Raw genomic sequence first — 23,418 nt, 5'->3', positions numbered from 1 at the left:
CATCTGTTTTATGAAACAAAAGGATATTGATTTTTTTTGAAAGAGAAAAGACAAAAGCAGTTTAACATGCTGACTTTTTTCAGAGAATGGCCCTTTCAGTTTGTAATAACTTGCTTCCAAAAGTATGGCATGCATTTCTAGTACCTGCAGAAGATGACGTTAATGGTTAAATAACGGTTTCTTTGAAATTTATACTGAAACATCTTAACGTACTTTTAATAAATAAACTAATCAATTATCTTGAGACTTCACATTATTGCATTGATGCAAAACTGAAATAGTTATAAGACAACTAACGTCGCTGGTACAAATCAAACAGAGCTGTGGAAATTTATGGCACTGTGCTCTGCTTTTTGACTGTAAAAGCAAACATTTCTATCAAAATTGTGCTTTTGTAGACTGCTAGAAGTAACGTCTGTTTAAAACATCGAGTTTATGTAATGGTTGAAGATAACCCTGCTTGGCCACTTTACTTCAATGAAAGTTGCTGTTTGTGTCGTGTTGATAAGGCTAGAGATCGTACTCAGGACGACGTGCATGTAAGTACTTTAAGACTGTACATAATGAACACATTTTTAATGTGAGTTTTGAAAGTAAAATAGCTGTTGTTTATTTGTTTGTTTGTTTGTACATGTTTAGGTTATCAATACCTCCCTCTTCATGTTTTCTTGCAGTCTTCCTATATTGAATTTTTGATCGGAGAAGAGGCGCAAATTGCAATTGATGTATCAACTCCGATGGTCTGGAAGGAGAGAGTATACCTAGATATTCTGAATCCATGTATGTATCCTACAATACGAGTGTTGATTAAATGAAGCGTTATTTCTTTGTTAAGGTGGAGCTGCATGTTGCCAACAGAGTTTTTTTTCAAAGCAATATTTCTCATCAAAGATGACAAGGAAACCCCCTCATACTATATATTTTCAAAAAGTAGAGACCCTAAAGTTTAGTATTGTAGCAGTAGTTTACTCGAAAGATGAAGTGGGTGTATATTTCGGGTAAAAATCTCAATTTTAATATTAATGATAAAAATTAATTTAAGTCAAAAACGTGACACTATTTTCTGAAATGTAATAGTTAACTTGAAAGAAGAGTTTATGTTAAAAAACGAGTATTTTATTTTGCATTATCTATCCTCATTAAAAAATGGCAAGGGTTGAAAAACTGACATTCAAAAAAGGTGATTAAAATCATGATTGGTATAATTCAAATGCCTCTTATTCAAAATGTAAGAACTTTATTGCCAAACAAAATAGTTGTTCTTTTAAAGAGTATGTAAAGAACATAATGTGAAAATTTCAGAAAATTTGACCCAGCAAGAGTGAAGTTAAATTCTTTCGAAATTTTGAAATTGGGCGGAAAAAAAAGACACGAAATTAGGTGATTTGCATAAATTAACGCCTCTTTATCACGAAACTTACGACTGATTGACAAGCTAAAAGGTGAACCCCACCAACATTTAAATCTTGGGTTAACTTATTAATTAAAATCGAATGAATATTTGTAAAAACGTGATTTTTGAGCAAAATAGGTGTTTGGTGCTGCACCCCTTAATTGCTTGTCATTGTTTTCATTCGGTATTTTTTTACCTATTCACATTTAATGGTAGATATATCATAAAGTAGGGGTGACTTGTGAGAGAACTTCATTTGCTTTCTTGGAGCTAAAGTGTCTTCATACATGTACGCTCCATTGATTAACTCGACAATCTTAACTGTATCGTCTGTTTTGTCATTGTAAAACCAAGTCTTTCAAACAATACGAAATTAACGGGAATAGTCATTGCTCGATGTTAAATTAATTCTAATTAACAGATTGAATGTAACACTTTGATAAAGTTACTGGATAAACAAAAAAAGACTGTTTCTGGACACCGCCCGCGTCATTTCAGAACCTGCACGTCAAGTTTTGTTTTGTTTTTTGTTTTGTTTTTTGGGGGGTACATACCCGTCAGTACAGCTATCTTTGATTTGCATGTCCAAAAATGCTAAAAAGAAAACGGAAGTATTGCGCAAGCAGTGATAATAACTGTTGCATCAATAGTGCCAAACCAGCATTGTTAGGAAAAAAGAAGGGGAAACTAAAACAGAAAAACATCGCGTCACCATATCACCCTTTCTGAATGTCAAGGACCAGAATTTCTTTCCCTTATGTCAAATGCTTTACAATTGAGCTTATGGGGATTCACTACAACGTATGTAAGCAGGTTCTTGCAAAGATATTTTTACACTTGACTTTCATCATTGCAATGTTAGTCATTCTAGTAAGGTACACACAAACTTTGCATTGAAATAACGTCAGTTGTGGCAGAACGTTTACGTCCAGAGTCCTAATTGTAAATGTCTTGTTTTAATTTTACAAATTGACAGGTGCGGCAGACCTGTATATTAATATGCACGGCCTGGACAATTCGCTATTCAGCAATTATTCCCATAATATCACGACCTGCAAGTGTGTTGAACAAAGCACAACCGAAGAATTTGTCGCTGGTCACATCCAAGTCATAGAGGTAATGCCAAGTCAAGTATATGAGCTAAAGCGTAAGCGAATGCTAACTCCTTTTTCAATGAACATGATGCCATGTTTATATAATGTGACAGCAAATTCAAACGACACCAAAGCTGCATATAAATATGAATATTGCAACTCAATAAAACCTGCTTAAGTAGACATCGTGTTGACTTTATCACGCGATTAATTGATTCAATCTTTAGGATCTATCATTAAAACCATCGGTCAACATTTCGCGATATACTGATGACGTGAGAAAATTTTCACATCATTGCTATATCGCGAGATGTTGACTGATTGATTTAATGATCTGATAAGGGTTGTTTTGGGGCAGTGTGTATCGACCGATTAAAGTACCGTGTTGTTAAGTGATCAGCGCTTGCAATTACAATTGCGTGAAATGCACACTCCACGATTTTTTCGGGGGTCTATGAGTAATGTATAGGTAGCGAATTTCACAGATTGAAGAAAAGAAGAGTATCTAAATCCCCACGGTCGTTCGTACAGTACTCTGTTGAACGATGCAGTGGATCCTTTTCATAATTATTCAAATTTCAAAATATCGACGGCAAACCTTTAACAACGATAAATTATTCTTTCTTGGTGACCCGCATGTCTCGGTGACCCACACATGTCTGTAATTTGTAACACACATGTAACTGCTGACCAATCTCAACTACCATTGTTCATAATGACAAGACTGATCAATGTCTGGAAGAACATTTTTAATTAGTTTATCGATTTGAAGTAGAACTGACGAAGCTGGCAGACTTTTTTCAATCGTCATCCAAGGCTATTTCTTACTGCGTCGACTAACTGCCTGCCTGCGGAGTTTCGAACTTCCGACGAGTTGCATTCAGCGTCTTTGACACATTTCAGAAAACTTGCGATGAAAGCATGACTCAAAGGTAACAGAATGGTAAAATTCAACACGAAAAAATTTCTGACGTTGACGTCAAAACGTAATATTTATAAAAACCATGCAGAAGTTCTGACAGTATGAAAGCTAGAGACCGACAAGCACATGTATGTCAAAATTCAGCATGGTCTTTTATACTTAATTTTCAAAATCTTGAACCGTTCTGACGATTTTATCTTTCAATCTTTAGTTTTAATAACTTGTATTACCTTTATTTGAATTTGCAATGTTCTCAGCCAACAATACTTCAGTTTCCTCCCGTAGAAAGTGCGAAAACATCGAATGGCAACTCACAGGCATAGAACAAGTCACAGTGGTAGATTCGATATGCAAGGTACAGTTTAAACCACGCGGACACATGACACAGCCGGTTCGAAGTGTACTAAGTTTGATCGAGTTTGATCATGCAGTCATAGGCACATTTCTACGTCAGTAGAGGTAAACTGTTTCGATACAATGGCGAAGTCTACTTCTCCATAGCAGCCATTTTCGAGGTACACATTCAACCGACGGCCATGCATTGGGTATATTTTTGACACCTCTAAATCAGGTCATAATAAAAGTATGTGCTCATGATTACTGGTACTGTTGCCATAGCATGGAAGCTATAAATGTGCCTAATCCTTTCTAGAGCAACTATCGAGCGAGTGACATCTGTCCTGGATGTAACTAAATGCCATATAGCGTTAACTGTGAAGAGGCCTGTGATAAATATATTATTACCTGAATATATAGTTTTATGTGACCTCGCAGCAGGAGACAATTGCCCTCCTAGAGTCGGGCAGATTGTCACCTGCTCTCGGGGGCACATAAACCTACGTATTCAAGTAATAATATATAATATCGAGGTATACAGATGTCCTTGTTGGAAATTACAGTGATCGATTCGGAAAGCAGAGCGTAATAAATAAATAATCAAATTACTTCAAGTAGAAAGTAATAATATATGTTACTTAAGTTTCATGCATCCTGCAATCTTCAAACAGAAGTGAAAGGATTCTTAGCTCTACATTCTATATATTTATATGTTTGGGACGCACCATTGTATTTGCAGGCGGTGTTAAAATTTGATAAATGATACTTCAGAGCGTTTGTTTACCAACGTAGATTTGTCAGCATTGATAATGGGTAGCTTTTCTGATATACAAAGATTACATCGCTTGCCATGCTAGAGTAAGTCGATGCTTTGTCAGTGATTGACCACGAGACGTCGAAGACCAGGTTCTTGTCTTTTAAAGACCGAACAAAGTTTGACAACTTTCTGCAGTTATGATATTTCTTGTTACGGAACGATTGCATGTGATTAGCGGAGTGCCTCTTTAATGTGTTACCAATGAGGCCGATGTAAACCTTGTCCCGTTGATACCTTGGCCTTGTAAACGATACTTTTGACTTGACAGTCACCCTTCAAGGGGCATGCAGACTTGTCCCGGCAATTATTATAAGCTGGTCGATCTTCACGCTGGTATCCAGTGATTACCCTCTTATCATGTGATTTGATTACTAGCCATATTTTTCATAGTTCTGCGCAAAATAAGCTCATACGACCAAAGTATTGTCATATCGTTACTGCTTGGTCGTTTTGTTTCGAAAAAGCGTGAAATAAGGATCGTTGATGTACTACTAGTACTACAAATAGATCAGGTGCTCGTCGTAAAATCAAAAAGTCAAAATAGGGGAAACTTTAGGAAGAGTCCATTTCGCTCTATTACTTGTCATTTGTATCAACGCAGACAGCAAGTAACTGCTTATGAGTGATGGCAGACATCACGGCTCAGAAAAGGTGATCCTAATGTTTTCCTTTAAGAGAATTGAACAGATCCTTTGATCATTTGAGTGGAAGAAATGCCAGTTTATGTTCACACAGTATTCAATCCCTAAAACATCGTCATCAGCGACTTCTAATTGCATTCTACTCATATAAACTCAATAACTTTCAGACATTCGACAAAATACCAATACATCTTCAAAATAGAAGTTGGTTCATAGATAAGCGACAAAGTCGCACCCCAAAGTCGCAACTTCAATTTGTGAGGATGAATTTTACCGAAGAACTACTACAGCGGGCACGGGATGAAACTCCTCTTCGATGCGAAATGCTGTCTCTTGATTCGGGAAAAACGTTCAGCAGCATTGTAACATTAAGAGTGCTTGGTAAGATGAATCGATTGTTTGTTTGTTGACTGTTCCTACCCCTGCGAAAATAATTGGATATCAAATGCTGAAATGTCAAACTGGGTTTCAACATTTCAGCAGTATATTTATCACCTTCAGTAAATACCTGCAGGTCTTTAATTTTATGAAATACATTCTTGCTCTGAGTCATCTGTCATTTAAGTGATGTGTATCCACACTGCTGTTCTCATGAAAATAAACAGTATAAGCTTATTGGTACATCCTTTGATTTTGTATTCAAACGACAACTTGATACAACACTTGTATCTTGGAATGGCAAAAATCATGTCTAACAAAACAGGACTGATAAAAAATGGTTTCTTCACGACGCTTTTGTGATCTTAATCCCAGTTTCTATGTTATCCAATTATTGCACAGGATGTCCGGATGGATTGTATGGTCTACAGTGTGAGCATATCTGCATTTGCGAAAATGGGGCAACTTGCCACACTCTGGACGGATCTTGTAAGTGTGGCCCTGGTTGGAGAGGACCGGCATGCGATATACGTGAGTGAGATTCACTAATGTCTCTATTACTTCACTTCTGTGTTAAGAACACCGATTACGTCTTTATTGTATTCGTATACGGACTTTGATGAGAAAATAAAAAAAGTAATGAAACTCTGACAAAAATCAGACTTCCCTCGATAGAAAGCGCTTGAAGTTGCAGGATATGTTGTTTTTGTATCAAATTTTAAAGATGTTAGCAAACGGCAACAGTTTTAATTTGAGAATAGTCATATTATTTTTAAAAACCTAATAACTAATAACTAGTTTAAAACTAATATCCTTTTAATATAATACTGGACTATATTGGACACCGTAGACGATCGCTCTTATCTGATCCTGAAATACACGCCAACAAATGACGAACAATGCGTCATAATATCATTTTACACGCACAGTGCCTGACTCTATGTTCAGATATCCAATATGTTGTAAAAGTTTAGACTGGTCCCCAGTCGCTTTGCTTGTCTCATCTGAGCAGTTACTGTCAGGCCAAGCCAAGACGTTCACCCAACGATCTGAGCACCAGCCTACCACCTAGCCTTTCAGTCTGCTGAGGTTCATTCCTTCAATTTATTCTGTTTTGATAATTATATGACCACAGACTTGGGACTCCCTAGCCTTTGCCTTACTTCAAACGCTATTGAAATAAACATAATGTAGGCAAAACCCCAAATGTATAATCGTAACGCGCCAAAATCACGTTCAAGGGACGCTCAGAAATGCATGGTTTTGTTTTGACAGGTCGCAGCGAAGTTCGATTCAGCGCACATTACAGAGAACTTCACTTCGGGGAATATCTTATGCTAGCAGTCACTGGTTATAACATCAAACTCAAACATGACACTGTAACCTGGTACCTGAATGGTTCAACAGAATTCTTGAGTAGCTCGAGAGACAAACCATTTGCGTCAATCGAGCTAAGGCAAGAAACTTTTAGCTGTTGTTATGTTTAAGTTTTCTTTCTTTGAAAGTCCCTATGGTCATCATCTGGTCAATATTGGACGGCTTCGTTTGATGGGTGTAAAGAAACTGTCGTTTTCATCCCTAGTATTGCAATTTTTTGCCCGCCTCTCCTGCTACCCGAACCTTCGAAGAAAGTTTGAATTATTATTATGTAAGTTTACCAACCAAAAATGAAAAACATCGATATAGAAAGTGAAGTAACTGTTATTCTTTAGCGACGAGTCTTGTTTAACTATTTTTTCGTTCTACACCTTTATATTTATCGTTCTACGCCTTTATATTTATCTGTCTACTTTTATTTTGCTCTCTCTCTCTCTCTCTCTCTCTCTCTCTCTCTCTCTCTCTCTCTCTCTCTCTCTCTCAGTTCCAATATAGCAAACTTGTTTATATACAGTGTCAGTGATAATTATGCTGGAACGTACACATTTTCTGTGACCGATGCCGAAGGCAACAACTTTTCAGATACAACATTCTTGTCTTTCAAAGGTAGGTAAAAGTTATTGCGGATGAAGTAGATGAGTATGTAAATATTACGATAAATGCATTGTAGGTGTATGGGTACACGTGGTGGCGCTGTTTATAGAGTTGACATGTTAAAGTTTAAGTAATATGCAACTCGAAAGTGAAAGACGTCAACCTTTGCTCAAACTTTCCTAAATGAAACTTTCGACAATTCTCTTATCAAATCAGAACTAAACCTCAGGCATCATCGTGCAAAATGTTGTAACAAAGAGACAAATTACCCAATATTTTTCGATATTTGAAATTCAAAATAGCCGCTCTCCCTGTATTAACTCGATGGGGAAAATGATAATTTTTGATTTTTGAAAAACTTAAACGGTGAAAACTTTTATTTCACCAAGAGCTTTAACATGAACCCCAACAAGTGGTAGATCAGAAGAGAATTGATAAAATGTGAAAGCCCGAATTTCTGTCCCCGGGGCGCCTCGGTACGTATTTAGTTACACTGTAACTACTACTAAGGTCAGTGGCGAAAAAAAGCCGTATGGCTCATGACATATTACTCATCAAGTATTGTCGATGTAATCATTATTATATATATACTACTGTTCTACTGGCTTACAAACAGGTTGCAAGAACAACTATTTCGGCGAAAATTGCGACTTAGTTTGTAACTGTACATATGGTGGCCGATGTGATCGATATCGAGGCTGCGTATGCCCAACGGGAAGGACTGGCGCTCATTGTGAAAACGGTGAGTAAATTAAATAATAAACACGACAGCCAGGGGAGATCATGGTTTGTTACCTGCAGAAAGACAATTGCTTGAATGATACCTTCACCTTTGGCCAGATGAGACAGGTCAAAGGGCAGGTAACAAAATCACGATTTTTTTCCTAACCATCATCTGAAGGGCACTAAACATCAATCAGCATGCTTTGTTCATGTCATATCAAACGACTCCCAAGCCGTGTGGTTATGGTAGAATATGGGAACGTAGAGGTGCTTATAGTTTTCTCTATTTTCGTACCCTTGCTTTTGTGTGTGTTATTTCAATAACCGCTTTTGGATTTGGGTAAATGCTACTCAAAGCAGTATGACAGAAACCATACATGAGGTCATGGCATGTCACCATGGCAAATATGAAGTCCTCTATATGTTGATTTTGCACCACTTTGAGAATGACATACATTATATAGAGGTCGATAACCGAAAATTAATTTCGGTGTAACAATTGGAAAAGATGAATATCAATTCACAAGATTCTATCACTTTCAGATATGCAAAACATACGGTGAGATGTAGGTTTCAAAGTCACCACATATGTAATCTACAGCATTTTGGCTTTAAGTTACCTTAAGCTAGTCAAAATAAAAGTAACGCAAAATGAAATACACAGCGCGGTTGATTTGTTGCCTGGTCGATGTAATTTCAGCATGCTCATCGGGTTGGTTTGGTGCAAATTGTACGTCAAGGTGCCTGTGTGAAAACAATTCGACCTGCAATCCTATGGATGGTAACTGTACATGTATGGCAGGAACGTGTGGACAGTACTGTGACATCAAGTGCAGATGTGAAAATGAGGAAGTTTTTGTCTGTAAAGAAGATGTTGGACAGTGCACATGCGGTAAGGATATGAATGCAGACGGCAATACAAAAAGCCGAACAAATAGAAAAATCAAAAGGCGCTTTTTGACGAATTCTATAAAAAGGTGAATTGTCCATTTTCACGCTCTACTTTAAAATATATACCACGTTATTTGATCAGGAGTGGAGTTTACGTGAAAAGGCGCCAATATTGATTTTGTTGAAGCTACATCAGGCAGTGTGAAACAGAAAACAACTAATCTAAAGGACATTTGAGAACGGAGAAGGAAGGAGGTCGAGAAGGCTTGAGGACTGGTGGACGTTCACTGTGCTACAGAGAGTATATACCTGTAGGAATAAAACAAGCAAAGGGCAACAACGAAGGATTGACATATTTTCAAAATCTTATGAATGTGACGTTAGGTACATTATAACACTCTCCTCAAAAGTGTGTCGTAATTTTTGTATGTATTCCACTTAGCAGACAGGTCAGAGAAGAGTACACCAACTTCGGATAACATTGGTATTATCACTGTTATCATGTCACTTCTAATTTTGATAAGCTTATGTGTTGGATTTGCTGTCAGTCGTCAAAACGGTCGCAAGGGATTCAAGGCGATCGTTGATACAGAATTTGATGATTATATACAGGTAATTTAAAGTGTTTCCAGTCTGGCATCAGAAAATAAAACGATAATTACTGATAGACATACTTTATGACTACACATTATTATCAACGCCAGAGAATCCCAAAACTTGGAAACGTTAAAAAGACAACTGAAAACGCTCTTGTTCTCCGGAGCATACAGTGTGGTTTAGCCATTGAGCATCAAAGAGCAAAACACTGCTTTTGGATTTTGGCGCTTTATAAACTTTGCTGATTGATTGATTGATTGATTAATTGATTGATCGATCGATCGATCGATCGATTGATTGATCGATCGATTGATTGATTGATTGATTGATTGATTGATTGATTGATTGATTGATTGATTGATTGATTGATTGATTGATTGATGATTGATTGATTGATTGATTGATTGATTGATTGATTGATTGATTGATTGATTGATTAATTGATTGATCGATCGATCGATCGATCGATTGATTGATCGATCGATCGAATTTGCCCATAGTACAGGTATCATTTTCAATCGCAGCCATTCAGCAATTTTTGATCCTACGGCACCAAGTCACCAAACAAAGAATTCGGCGATCAAAACCAATGGATACATGCAAAAACCTATATTTTCAATAATGTTTCTAATGGAAGTCATTTGCGTAAAGTTTTTCATACTTTGCAACTGAAAGCAAGTTAACGGCCTTGTTCATATTTTACCCTGCAATGCTGTAGGACCTGTTCAATAAATATCCAGATCTCACTGAATGGAATATTGAACGTGATGAGGTAAAAATAATAAAACAAATTGGTTGTGGCGAGTTTGGAAAAATCCAATTAGCGGAGCTTCGAGGACGAAAAGGATCTGTAGCTGTAGCAATTAAGTCATTAATCTCAGGTAAGTTACCTTTAGAAATGTTTCCGAAAGTTTTACAGATTCCTGGCTTTCTAGTTCACTTAATGCATGTTGAACGACGCGATGTTTGATGTTTTTAAAGGGCAGAAAACAACGCTTGAGGATATCTATATCTTTATTTGTCCCCGCGGAAAAGGAAGTGCATAGTTACAGACTGAGGTCTATCGGTGAATTTCTACTCGTAAAAATGTGTACTTGCTAACAAATTTGTTTTACTACGCGATTTAGAAGGCCTAAGGCGACTACTTCATTACGAAATTTGTCATTTTCCAGATATACCGGAATGGTTTTCCCGCCAGCTTGGCAAAAGAACAATCTACTGCTGGACGATTACACTCATTGTTTTCCGTCAGATATGAACGCTAGGCGACTACTATAGATACAAGTTTCGTGACAAAAATTATGTGTGCCAAATTTTGTTTGATGAGAAAGAAGTATTGTATACATATTAACACCATTATGTTGTTGACAAGATTCGATATGTCTGGGAGACAAACACTATGCTACAAATTATCATATCTGAATCCTGAGTCACCTCTTACCAATCGATACGTGGCTCAATTATCGTTACTTTTTCAGCATTCAATTCAAATAGTTAATTTCCGACGTAATTTTCAAGCCCACTGAAGTTATTCAGATAATACGTAAATAATATGAGTCAATTATGAAACTTCAAACTGACATAACTATGGTGGACACTGTACTATACTTGGCAGATGGCAAGGTTAGCAACTGAAGTGTCAAAGTCTATTTCTGTTTAATACAATATGTTAACTGTTATCCTGGCCATCCTTGTAGCACGATGCAACCCGCATTCATACCGTGACTTTTGCCATGAGATCACATGTTTGAAGAGATTGCATGGTCATCCAAATATCATCGGATTTTCCGGAATGGTTGTGATTGGCGGTAAGAAGCTCAAATATTTTCGAGTGCAGACTAGTGTCTTTTAAAGGTATACTGCCACCTGTCCCAATTTTGCCACAGTTATCATGGAAAGAGAAAAATCTAACCCATCACAGATTATACGGCTAGTTTTCAATCGGGTTCGAACCCACAAACATACGGCATCAGTCGCCTAGGGGAGAGGCCACAGATCTTAAGCGGGTGGCCGCTTTTTAAAAACAGCGCTCTCACATGGGCATTTTGAATGCCTCTTTGACCATATATGGGCATATTTAGATTACAATTTAATGTATACCTTTTAGCCTTCGCCAGCTTGAGAGAAATTTGATAGATGATGGCCTGCTTCTATACCTACAGCACGTGTTTTCTCCGGATAAACGTCAAAAAAGAGTAACAGAATGCATTCTGTTACTCTTTTTTGACGTTTATCCGGGGAAAACACGTGTTGTAGGTATAGACGCAGGCCACCATCTATCAAATATAGCCATAGTTTACAAATACATACTTTTAACTATCACAAACTTGTACATTTTATTGTTTTCATTCCTGCTACCTTACAGAACCAAAGTACATCGTTGTTGAATACGCTGCGCGTGGTGACCTACTTCGTTACGTACAAAATCTCAATAAGTTGACCATAACATTTCAAGAGGACTGCAGACTGGTACAAATATCACGAGACATAACGCTGGCCATGCAGTATATGGAAGAGGAGAGGGTAAGAGTCTGTCATTACCTATTATTGCCTTTATACACGGCCCCCGAGAGCACATGGCCATGTGCCCTATATCACCACAGGGAATTCAGTAATCTTCTTGTTGTTGTTGTTGTTGTTGTTATTGTTGTTGTTGTTGTTGTTGATGGTGATGATGATGACGATAATAAAAAATATTAAAAAACAATGTGTCATTCCTTGCTGTTGTTTGTCGATGTTGTAGATAATTGTAAAAGAAAACTGTAATCGTGACCAAAAACGACGTAGGTCGCCCAACGTCACTCCTGTCCACAGGGAATTCAGTAATCTTCTTGTTGTTGTTGTTGTTGTTGTTGTTGTTGTTGTTTGTTGTTGTTGTTGATGGTGATGATGATGATGACGATAATAAAAAATATTAAAAAACAATGTGTCATTCCTTGCTGTTGTTTGTCGATGTTGTAGATAATTGTAAAAGAAAACTGTAATTGTGACCAAAAAACGACGTAGGTCGCCCAACGTCACTCCTGTCCTATTATACAACCAAGGGTGGAATCGAGATGCCCCTGATCAAGGCTCATCAGCCACCTTCAAGGCCCAGAAAAACACCCCATTCACGAGCGATCGATTGAAATGTGCTATCATAGGCACTGAAATTTATCTCACTGACCTAAATTGGGCTTCACTTGAACTACCGACCTGCAAACGAGCTATGATAGCACATTTCAATCGATCGCTCGTGAATGGGGTGTTTCTTTCTGGGCCTTGAAGGTTGCTGATGAGCCTTGATCAGGGGCATCTCGATTCCACCCTTGGTTGTATAATAGGACGGGAGTGACGTTGGGCGACCTAGTACCTACGTCGTTTTTTGGTCACGATTACAGTTTTCTTTTACAATTATCTACAACATCGACAAACAACAGCAAGGAATGACGAATTATTTTTTAATATTTTTTATTATCGTCATCATCATCACCATCAACAACAACAACAACAACAACAACAACAATAACAACAACAACAACAACAACAACAATAACAACAACAAGATTACTGAATTCCCTGTGATATCACAAAGGGAAAATAGTCACCCAACACCCTCAGGGGCCAATAACCGAGAAATTAGTCAGCAAGTTCACAACATGAACCAAGCGATCAGCGTCGAACAGGTGACAATACTGTCATTCACCTTATCGTTTCATGTTTTGAACAGAAAGAGCTGCTAAGAAACGTATATAGAAGTTAGTTTCAAGTGTTTTCTTGAATTGCATCCGTCAGTCTCCGCCTTCTGACGCCAAATATCGAGTTTTCCCGTTCCCGTCTTCGCTGGAATATATTGCTATTGGCAGCTGGCAGCATAGAATTACTTTAAAGTAAATGTTCTGTAATGAAGATTCCAATAAGAATCCAATCATTCAAAATTTGGTCAACTGATTTCGTCTTTCTAGTCTTTCACACGATCAAGAGTGAAGTGTCTTTTTTCACGCCAATTGTTCAAAACGTTGTCCTCACAAATAGTTTCATTGGCCGGGACAACCATGGGCAACAGAACATAGAGGGCTCGTGAGTCCGACAAAGTTCCCGGATGAGCCTATTTAATTCACTACATTGACTCGGTGTCGAAATTTGGACATTATACTATAATGTGAAAGCACTGTTTCATCGTACGGAGTAGAATCTTAAATGAAAATTTCAACAATTGATTACAATCACATTTAAAATTTATTGAAATGAGGGTGGGGTAACAAAAATCAAAACAGGTGTATGGAGTGTGTTATATTTTTAATGTTTCTTGATGTGCAATTAGAAATATGCGTTTAATAAAGCATGCAACCTCTCCATTTTACAGTTTATACACCGGGACCTTGCCTGTAGAAATGTATTCATTATGGAAAACTGTGTGGCAAAGATCGGCGATTTCGGTTTGAGTCGCGACATATATGAAACGGGACAGTATTGCAAGGAGGCATGGGTAATTATTTAAAAAAGTAAGATCTAACCTTGGTGTTATCATTTTCATTAAGATGAAACAACTTGTAAATATTAAATGTGAGTTGCCCATCCATTTATCTACCTAGTGATATCTGTTTCCCACAGATTAAATTGATTAGTTAAGTCAATCAACTTATCAATCACTTTATCACTCTGTCTATCACTCTACCTACATATCTATTATCACTCTATCTTTCACTCTATTTATCACTATCTACCAATCACTATCACTCTATCTATCACTCCCTCCATCACTCTATCACTTTATCTATCCATAACTCTATCTATCATTCTATCTATCACCCAATCTATCACTTTTTCTGGCTATTATCTATCTAGCATTCTATCTAGGTATTACTCTGTCTACCAATCTAGCCCTTTAGCTGTTTTCTAGCTTATCTATATAACTCAAATACTTGGGTAATTTTTTGCCATCGTATTGACAGTCACAAGTCCAAGGTCCGCTGCCTCTGAAATGGATGCCACTGGAGTTCCTAACTCGAGGAGTTTTTGACAAGAAGAGTGACGTGTATGTAGAGCATAAATTTCGTTCTGTGCCTAAAGTCGTAAATACTGGAATGCTCAATTTGCGTACTTCATCAGATAATTTCGATAGCCTCTCTGTGATGGAAAATGCTCAGGGCATATCTAAATTTTTGATGCGTAATTTAAGTTAGTGTTTTTACAATCACGTGACATTGCCTTTATATACCGTGTTTTGTAATGAACCTTCCTTTTTAAATTATAGCTGGTCATTTGGAGTTTTACTGTGGGAGATTGCGAGTCTAGGTAGGTTCAATTCTGTGGTATATGTTTCTTTTTCATATATGTTCTTAATGGGATTTCGTCTAAAAATACGGTTTAGAATATCTTGACGCATTTCAGTTTCATCGCAGCTGTCGTTTAAAGGAAGTTATATACTCGATGTAAATATCTGTTTAGTTTATTCGTTTGTTCATTCGTTTGTTTGTTTGTTTGTTTTATCTATTGCACAAATGTAGGGTTACTATCACCGACTTCCCTTTCCTTTCTGCACAAGACAAATACAACTTTTACCGCCCTAAAACCGAGACGAAGGACCAGTCTTCGTTTCATTGTGGCACTTTACAAAATAATTCATACGTTGATTGCTATGCCCAACCAACAACTGCGATTATGAACACCACAATGTCATAAATATCAAAATGCGTAATGATATATCATACCTGTGACTCGCTTAAAAATTTGATGATAAACATTTAAAAAACCCCAATATAGTCGCTAAGTTAATGTTAAGGACTGTCACTCTTTGCAAGCAATCATTTTACCCGTGAACAATAACTACTGGTGGTTTTAAGTTAACTGAGGAGTCATAGCGAAGGCAAATTTTGACCTGGGTTGAATTGGGGTCATCCTACTTTTGATTGAAAGGTCAAAAAATATAGTTCCTGCGTGCATAAGGGGATTTTTATCCGGAAACTCAATTTGTACGTGTACGTGTATTTGTTTCTCGCTCCGACACTGCCAGTCCTGAATTGCAGGTACAGTAGTTTCTTGGTATCACATACTGAAGTACTCCATTTGCGTCGCCGTTTGACCTATTTTACATAATATTGCCATTTAAAAATCAAATACCGCCATCTACGCTGTAGCGTGTCAAATGTTGTGTTAGACGGTTACTTCCCATACAACGGTTTAGATCCACAACTGTTCCGACAGGTGTCCGTAGATGAAACGTATTCGAATTAAGTCCACCCTCCTTCTGCCGTTTAACTTGTATTTTAACACTGTTTCCAGAAGTAGTACAAAATATCACTAATGGCTCTCAAGTGTGCGAGTGTTTCCAGCAATTTTACGTACTTGAAATATTTCTGATATTTTGCCAGGACTGACGCCTTTTTCAAATGTTCCGACAAATATGATGGTTAAATTTCTCCTGGAAGGGCAGAGACATCGGAAACCAGAAAACTGTTCAGATAAAATGTAAGTGAACAGAGATAAAATCAATACATAAACCAAAAATTCTGCTGCAGCACGTCCATTTCTTTATATGACAGATTTTCTGCTTTTGACATTTGCTTTGCTGCGTGGTTGTTTATTTTACGATCATGTATCACGATTCCTTCATTCTGTAACTTGATTGTTGTTCCTCGGTTGTCCTTCAAATCAACACCATTTTTGTACCCATCATTCAAGCAGATTGCGCCCTCTATTTTATCAAATGTCCTTTACGTCATCATGCAATAACGGGTATTGTCGTTCACAGGTACGCCATAATGCTGAAATGTTGGCAAGCAGATCCAGAAGAAAGGCCATCAGCAAAAGAATTAACCGATGAATTTGAGGCATTCCTGAAAACTAATAAGGTTGTTTATTTATCAGAGCTTCCTTTGTACATTAGATCCGCGAATGGGGCCTGTATAAACCAGATATGAACTGAATATGCTCACGTGTTTTACAACAGGTTCATTAATAGTAGTACGCTTCACAGAACAATGAGATATATGTTATCACTATATGAAGCAGGTTTTTTTAAAACTTCGCACAGTACTCTCAGAGTTTAATCACTAATTACAAAACTGTATTTAATATGCGAATGAGCTGTCAATTAACTTGACACTGCTAAATGCATTATGGAACAATTAGATATCCATCAGATCAATATTTGTAGCACGTTTTATTTAATTTAATGCTGTAATTTTAGAGTAATGTCACTTATTACAAAGTTCATTAAATATGCAAATAAACCCTACATTAACTTGACACTGTTCAATGATTCATAGCACAATTAAATATTTATCAAATCAATATCTGTAGCACGTTTTACAAAATTTTAGTGCCGAAATTTCAGAGATATATACCTAATTACAAAGTTTAATAAATATGCAAATGAACCCTTAATTAACTTTATATTACTAAATGCTTTACAACAAAGCTAGTTATCTGTCGTGTCAGTATGTGCAGCAGTTTCATGACATTTGATGCAGTTATTTCGGAGTTATGTGACTAATTATAAGACTTCATGGAATATGCAAATGAGCTAATTATTAACTTGGCACTACTCAATGCTTCTCAGTACAATAGGATATTTATCAGATCAACATCTGTAGCAAGTTTCATCAAATTTAATGCTTTAATTTTGGAGTAATATCACTAATTACAAAGTTCATTAAATATGCAAATGAACCCTTAATTAACTTCACGCAACTAAATGCTCTACACCACAATTAGATATCTGTCGGATCAGTATCTGCAGCAGATTTCATCACATTTGGTGCAGTTATTTTGGAGTTATATCACTAATTACTAAACTTCATAAAATATGCAAATGACCTATTTGTTAACTTGACACTGCCAAATGCTTCTCAGTACAATTAGATATTTATCAAAACAATATCTGTACCCAATTTCACTGACTTGGGTGCCGTAATTTCAGAGTTATATACCTAATTACAAAGTTCATTAAATATGTAAATGAACCCTTAATTAATTTAACACTACTAAATGCTTTACACTACAGTTAGATATCAGTCGGATCAGTATCTGCAGCAGATTTCATCACATTTGGTGAAGTTATATCGGAGTTATAAGACTAATTACAAACCTTCATAAAATATGCAAATGAGCTATTTATTAACTTGACACTGCCTAATGCTTCGAATTATAATTAGATATATATCAGATCAATATTTGTTGCAAGTATCATCAAGTTTGGTGCAGGAATTTCAGAGTTATCTCACTAATAACAAAAGTTCATTAAATATGCAAATGAGAAGATAATTGACATGACACTCACAGTATCATCATAATGTTCTGAGACTGTCATCTGTGAAAAGTTTCATGAAATTTTGTGCAGTATTTCTTGATATATGTCTACACTGTCATTACCGTCTCCATAGGGAAACCATTGTATGGAAAAAAAACGATATTGCATAACTTCATTAATATGCAAGCCACACTAACCAAAATCTAATCAGTTCTTGCAAGTAGCATATGGTACCTGTGTACCAAATCTGATTTGAATCCGTTCAGGCGTTTTTGAGTTATCGTGTAAACAGACAGACAGACAGACAGACACACACACACACACACACACACACACACACACTAACACTAACACACACACACACGGACAGACAGACAGACATCGCTATGACAATAGCCCACGTGTTTACACACGTGAGCTAAAAATGTGTTCAGTGACGTATGGCGCAAAAACAATTGTAACTCAATGTACTTACTTCAATGCATCTGGTTCTTGTTAATCGGTACACTTTGGCGTTTAATAGATTAAACTGCACTTTGCATGGGAGGCAGGCATCTTTGTTGCAGACCTTCAAGGCACTCCAGAGAACAGTTTGTCTCAAACACGGCCTGGCAGTTATTACATCCCAGTCTATTGGAAGCACATTTAATATCAGTTATAAGACGACATGAATCGTATAGATTGATATGCGTCGGAAATCACATTAAGCGCTCACCGCTTTGAAATCACCCGATCGAATCGCCTTTCCTTTTTATTTGACTCTGCTATTTTTAGCTCACGTGTGTAAACACGTGGGCTAATGTCATAGCGATGTCTGTCTGTCTGTCCGTGTGTGTGTGTGTGTGTGTGTGTGTGTGTGTGTGTGTGTGTGTCTGTCTGTCTGTCTGTCTGTCTGTCTGTCTGTTTACACGATAACTCAAAAACGCCTGAACGGATTCAAGTCAGATTTGGTACACAGGTACCATATGCTACTTGCAAGAACTGATTAGATTTTGGTTAGTGTGGCTTGCATATTAGTGAAGTTATGCAATATCGTTTTTTTTCCGTACAATGGTTTCCCTATGGAGACGGTAATGACAGTGTAGACATATATCAAGAAATACTGCACAAAATTTCATGAAACTTTTCACAGATGACAATCTCAGAACATTATGATGATACTGTGAGTGTCATGTCAATTGCCTTCTCATTTGCATATTTAATGAACTTTTGTTATTAGTGAGATAACTCTGAAATTCCTGCACCAAACTTGATGATACTTGCAACAAATATTGATCTGATATATATCTAATTATACTTAGAAGCATTGGACAGTGTCAAGTTAATAAATAGGTCATTTGCATATTTTATGAAGTTTTGTAATTAGTCATATAACTTCGATATAACTTCACCAAATGTGATGAAATCTGCTGCAGATACTGATCCGACTGATATCTAAGTGTAGTGTAAAGCATTCAGTAGTGTGAAATTAATTAAGGGTTCATTTGCATATTTAATGAACTTTGTAATTAGGTATATAACTCTGAAATTACGGCACCCAAGTCATTGAAATTGGGTACAGATGTTGTTTTGATAAATATCTAATTGTACTGAGAAGCATTTGGCAGAATCAAGTTAACAAATAGGTCATTTGCATATTTTATGACGTTTTGTAATTAGTGATATAACTTCAAAATAACTGCACCAAATGTGATGAAATCTGCTGCAGATACTGATCCGACACATATCTAATTGTGGTGTAGAGCATTTACTTGTGTGAAGTTAATTAAGGGTTTATTTGCATATTTAATTAATTACTCCAAAATTACAGCGTTAAATTTGATGAAACGTGCTACAGATGTTGATCTGATAAATATCCAATTGTACTGAGAAGCATTGAACAGTGTCAAGTTAATAATTAGCTCATTTGCATATTTCATTAAGTTTTATAATTAGTCATATAACTCCGAAATAACTGCATCAAATGTGATGAAAACTGCTGCATATACTGATCTGACAGATATCTAACTGTGTTGTAAAGCATTTAGTAGTGTAAAGTTAATTAAGGGTTCATTTGCATATTTAATAAACTTTGTAATTAGGTATATAACTCTGAAATTACGGCACCATATTTTGGTGAAACGTGCTACAGATATTGATTTGATACATATTTAATCGTGCTATGAATCATTGAACAATGTCAAGTTAATATAGGGATTATTTGCATATTTAATGAACTTTGTAATTAGTGACATTACTCTAAAATTACTGCATTAAATTAATAAAACGTGCTACAAATGTTTATCTGATGGATATCTAATTGTCCCATGAAGCATTGAGCAGTGTCAAGTTAATTAACAGCTCATTTGCATATTAAATAAAGTTTTGTAATTAGTGATTAAAATCTGAGAGTACTGTGCGATGTTGAAAAAAACCTGCTTCATTTAGTGATAACATATATCTTATTGTTCTGAGAAGCGTACTACTATTAATGAACCTGTTGTAAAACACGTGAGCATATTCAGTTCATATCTGGTTTGTTTTGCTTTAATTGCTTGTGTTTTTTGCGTTCGTTATACTTGACTGTGACAATGATTTGTGGATTTTTCTTATTAATTATTAAAATTGTGCCAAAATATTAATCAACCGAAATTTGCTTTTTACAGGACATATAGAGTTGACAAATTTGACATTAAAGAAAACTCTACATGAAACCTGCCCATAATTGGACGTAGACAGAAAAGACTTTGTCCATAATCTGAGGGCGTTATAGAACTGCTGATGTGCACCTGGCTCGGAAGATAATATCTGATTGGTCAATTGTCACTATTCACAGCAACTGAAGTGTACATTAGCCCTTATACGAGCGAACATGCTGCTTTAATGCAAATATATTAAATGGCACATGAGCGCGTAGACGTAAATACCATAGCGCTAACCACTATCACTTTTTTTATTTTAGACTTTCTTCAGTGATGTAGCCGCTGGTTCAATCGAAGTTTTGGGCTGTTAGCGAATAACGGCGATTGCTTAGTGATCAATATTATAACTTCAGCACACAGTCTTCAGGCAGCATCACAAACCCTACAAGATTCTTCTCTGACTAAAACAAAGCCATCCCACCGGACAAAATCTGGATATGTATGCTGGGTTTTTAGTAAGACTTCAGGAAATTTGGATGAATCTCTCCTCCACTCTTAATCAAGATGGGAACTACTGTGGAATGACTTTTGCACTGTAAAATAACTTTCGGTCGAGCTCAGCACTTTCCGTTGAGTTTCCCCCTAACAATATGTGGACATGTAACATGTAATTTCTGAATCGTCTTCAGCTGCCATCTTATAAAGAGCCTACACTGAGGTTACTTTTTGTCCATATTTTGCCATTTTCTTCCATGTATGAAGTACCAAGCTCTCTCGATTTAATTTCAGTACCCCTGTTTAATCATTATAGGATGCAAGTATTTTGTATATACATGTGTGAGATGAACTTATCATCGTTGAGTTAAAGTCAGAAAGAAATGCAATCGTCAAAAATAACAGTGGGTGTAAAAGGCGTGATGTGATACCACGCCTGAAATTTGTATTACACTTGGCGTTATTATAGTAGCAAGTTAGGGATCTGTGTCTGGCATGTTATAGATATGATTGCCAAATCTGTCACAGGCTTGCTACATCAAATCTGTGACACAGATTAGTCAGATATTTTTTTCTATAGGACCTGTATCACGTGTGCTACATGTATAAAGAAACTGAATGTGAATAGCCTGCCATGTATCTAACATAACAAGTCTCTTACAAGTGAATTGATAGAACTATGTACCAGCGCTTTTTGGTTAAGTAACTTCTCTTTCTTTTAGCAGCTGTAACCCGACTCGCTAGGGTAATATGTGTAGATTTGAAGAGCCAATTATTGAGTTGCACCATTACATATTGAAGGATAAATTCACCTGTTTCACGTTTAACAGTTGTGATCATAATGATTATATTTTCAACAAGAAGGAAATGTAATGAACATGATTGGAACTAATTTGGGATAATTGGATGGTGAAGTAATGTCAATTTCAACTACAAATGTAGCCTCATCTGCTTTTCTTTTTACGTTATACATTTGTTTTTATAAGTAATTTGTAATATTGCAACATTAAACGAAAGGGCACCAAACAGTTTTGAGAAGTTTAAAAAATATGAAGATCCAATTATCCCAAATTAGTTTCAATCGTGTCAATGTGACTTTGCTTTCAACATTAGAATATATGTAAACTATTAAACTACCAGCATAGAAAATTTCGGTTTAAATATGCTGGTTATACTGTATATATTGTGCCAATATGGATCTGGATGCACTTTCGTGTTGGCCAAACGTTAGAGAAAAGCAGTTTTTTTGGGGTTTATTGGTTTTTGTTTTTAGGGTTTTTTTGGTTACATTAAAACTCATAAACGTTTTACATCGACTTATCTAACGAAAGTCGATTCAAAACTGCAAAATCAGACAAAAATCACATAATACATATCATAAGTTCAAAAACCTTAATCTTTCTAGGTTATTACATATCTCCTTGTCTATTTTACATTTCAAAGAAACTCACATTTTAACAGTGTAATCACAGGTACTTTTGTTTCACTCAGACAGTGTTTATGAATTTACCATTTACCAATCAAATCCAATAAATTTACAATGCTTTCCTCATATTTTGAGAATACGCGTTGTTTATTGCACAAATAAAACTGATATGACAGTCAAGTAAATCGAAATCTCTGCAAAATAATTGTCTCATAATTGTCTTATAATGAACAGTGTATGTATTTATGTTCAAGAGAATCAGGTGTAGCAAAAAGTTCACAGTTGCGCTAATCACTCTTTTTTCCAGTAAAACAAACACTTATGACATGGTAACAATCTCTGTAAAAGCTTCCATTCGAATTCTTGTAATTTCGTTTCTCTCAGGATTCTGTAAATATTGTTCCGAGTCCAGATCATTTTACTTGACTGGTTCGTTACTCCAAGTGACGAGTACTATTTTCTAAGTTTATCAACACCTGCACATTTCTGTGACATATTCAAATGAAGGATTTTAGGATTTTAAAAGTCGCTTTTTTCCATTGCAATCAACTTTTTTTCCGTTCCGGATACCATGTTTACAATTTCTCGATGATTTATGAAAAAAATGGAACCTACTACACCGTTTCAAAGTCACATTTCTGTTTCTTATGACATTGCAACTTGCACTGTACCGTCAGGAATTACATATTCTAAAGCTTTTGGTAGTGAATTCCGGAAAATATTTTGTTGAATAAGATTACATGTCTGAAGTGCATCCATTTCTAAATAATACCATGGTATAGCAGTCCGCAGGTGCTGCCTTTGCATGAAACCAGTCTCTTGACCTATACAGCACTGAAACCCTGAATCTTTTTGTCAGGATTGACACGTTCTAGACATA

General features: G+C 36.3%; 1 protein-coding gene across 2 annotated transcripts; it reads left to right on the top strand.

The window, feature by feature from the left end:
- The first annotated feature begins 404 nt into the window (after window positions 1-404).
- LOC139141068 (proto-oncogene tyrosine-protein kinase receptor Ret-like) lies at window positions 405-22,666 on the top strand. Of its 2 annotated transcripts, none has more exons than XM_070710641.1 (19): window positions 405-539; window positions 675-780; window positions 2,370-2,509; window positions 5,371-5,584; window positions 5,984-6,112; window positions 6,857-7,037; window positions 7,443-7,564; window positions 8,169-8,294; window positions 8,976-9,167; window positions 9,612-9,778; window positions 10,482-10,644; window positions 11,461-11,571; window positions 12,129-12,286; window positions 14,109-14,231; window positions 14,698-14,780; window positions 15,000-15,040; window positions 16,117-16,213; window positions 16,497-16,596; window positions 20,938-22,666. In XM_070710641.1, the coding sequence occupies exons 1-19, from the start codon at window positions 441-443 to the stop codon at window positions 20,986-20,988; spliced, it is 2,403 nt and encodes an 800-aa protein (XP_070566742.1). In that variant the 5' UTR covers window positions 405-440; the 3' UTR covers window positions 20,989-22,666. The 2 variants fall into 2 exon arrangements, with proteins under 2 accessions (XP_070566742.1, XP_070566741.1); XM_070710640.1 differs by having other exon boundaries at window positions 9,609-9,778.
- The last annotated feature ends 752 nt before the right edge of the window (window positions 22,667-23,418 follow it).

Source organism: Ptychodera flava, chromosome 9 (assembly GCF_041260155.1).
Source record: "Ptychodera flava strain L36383 chromosome 9, AS_Pfla_20210202, whole genome shotgun sequence".
Classification (NCBI taxonomy): Eukaryota; Metazoa; Hemichordata; class Enteropneusta; family Ptychoderidae; genus Ptychodera; species Ptychodera flava.
Note: the sequence above shows the minus strand (reverse complement) of the source record. Positions and strands in the feature narration are given on the sequence as shown.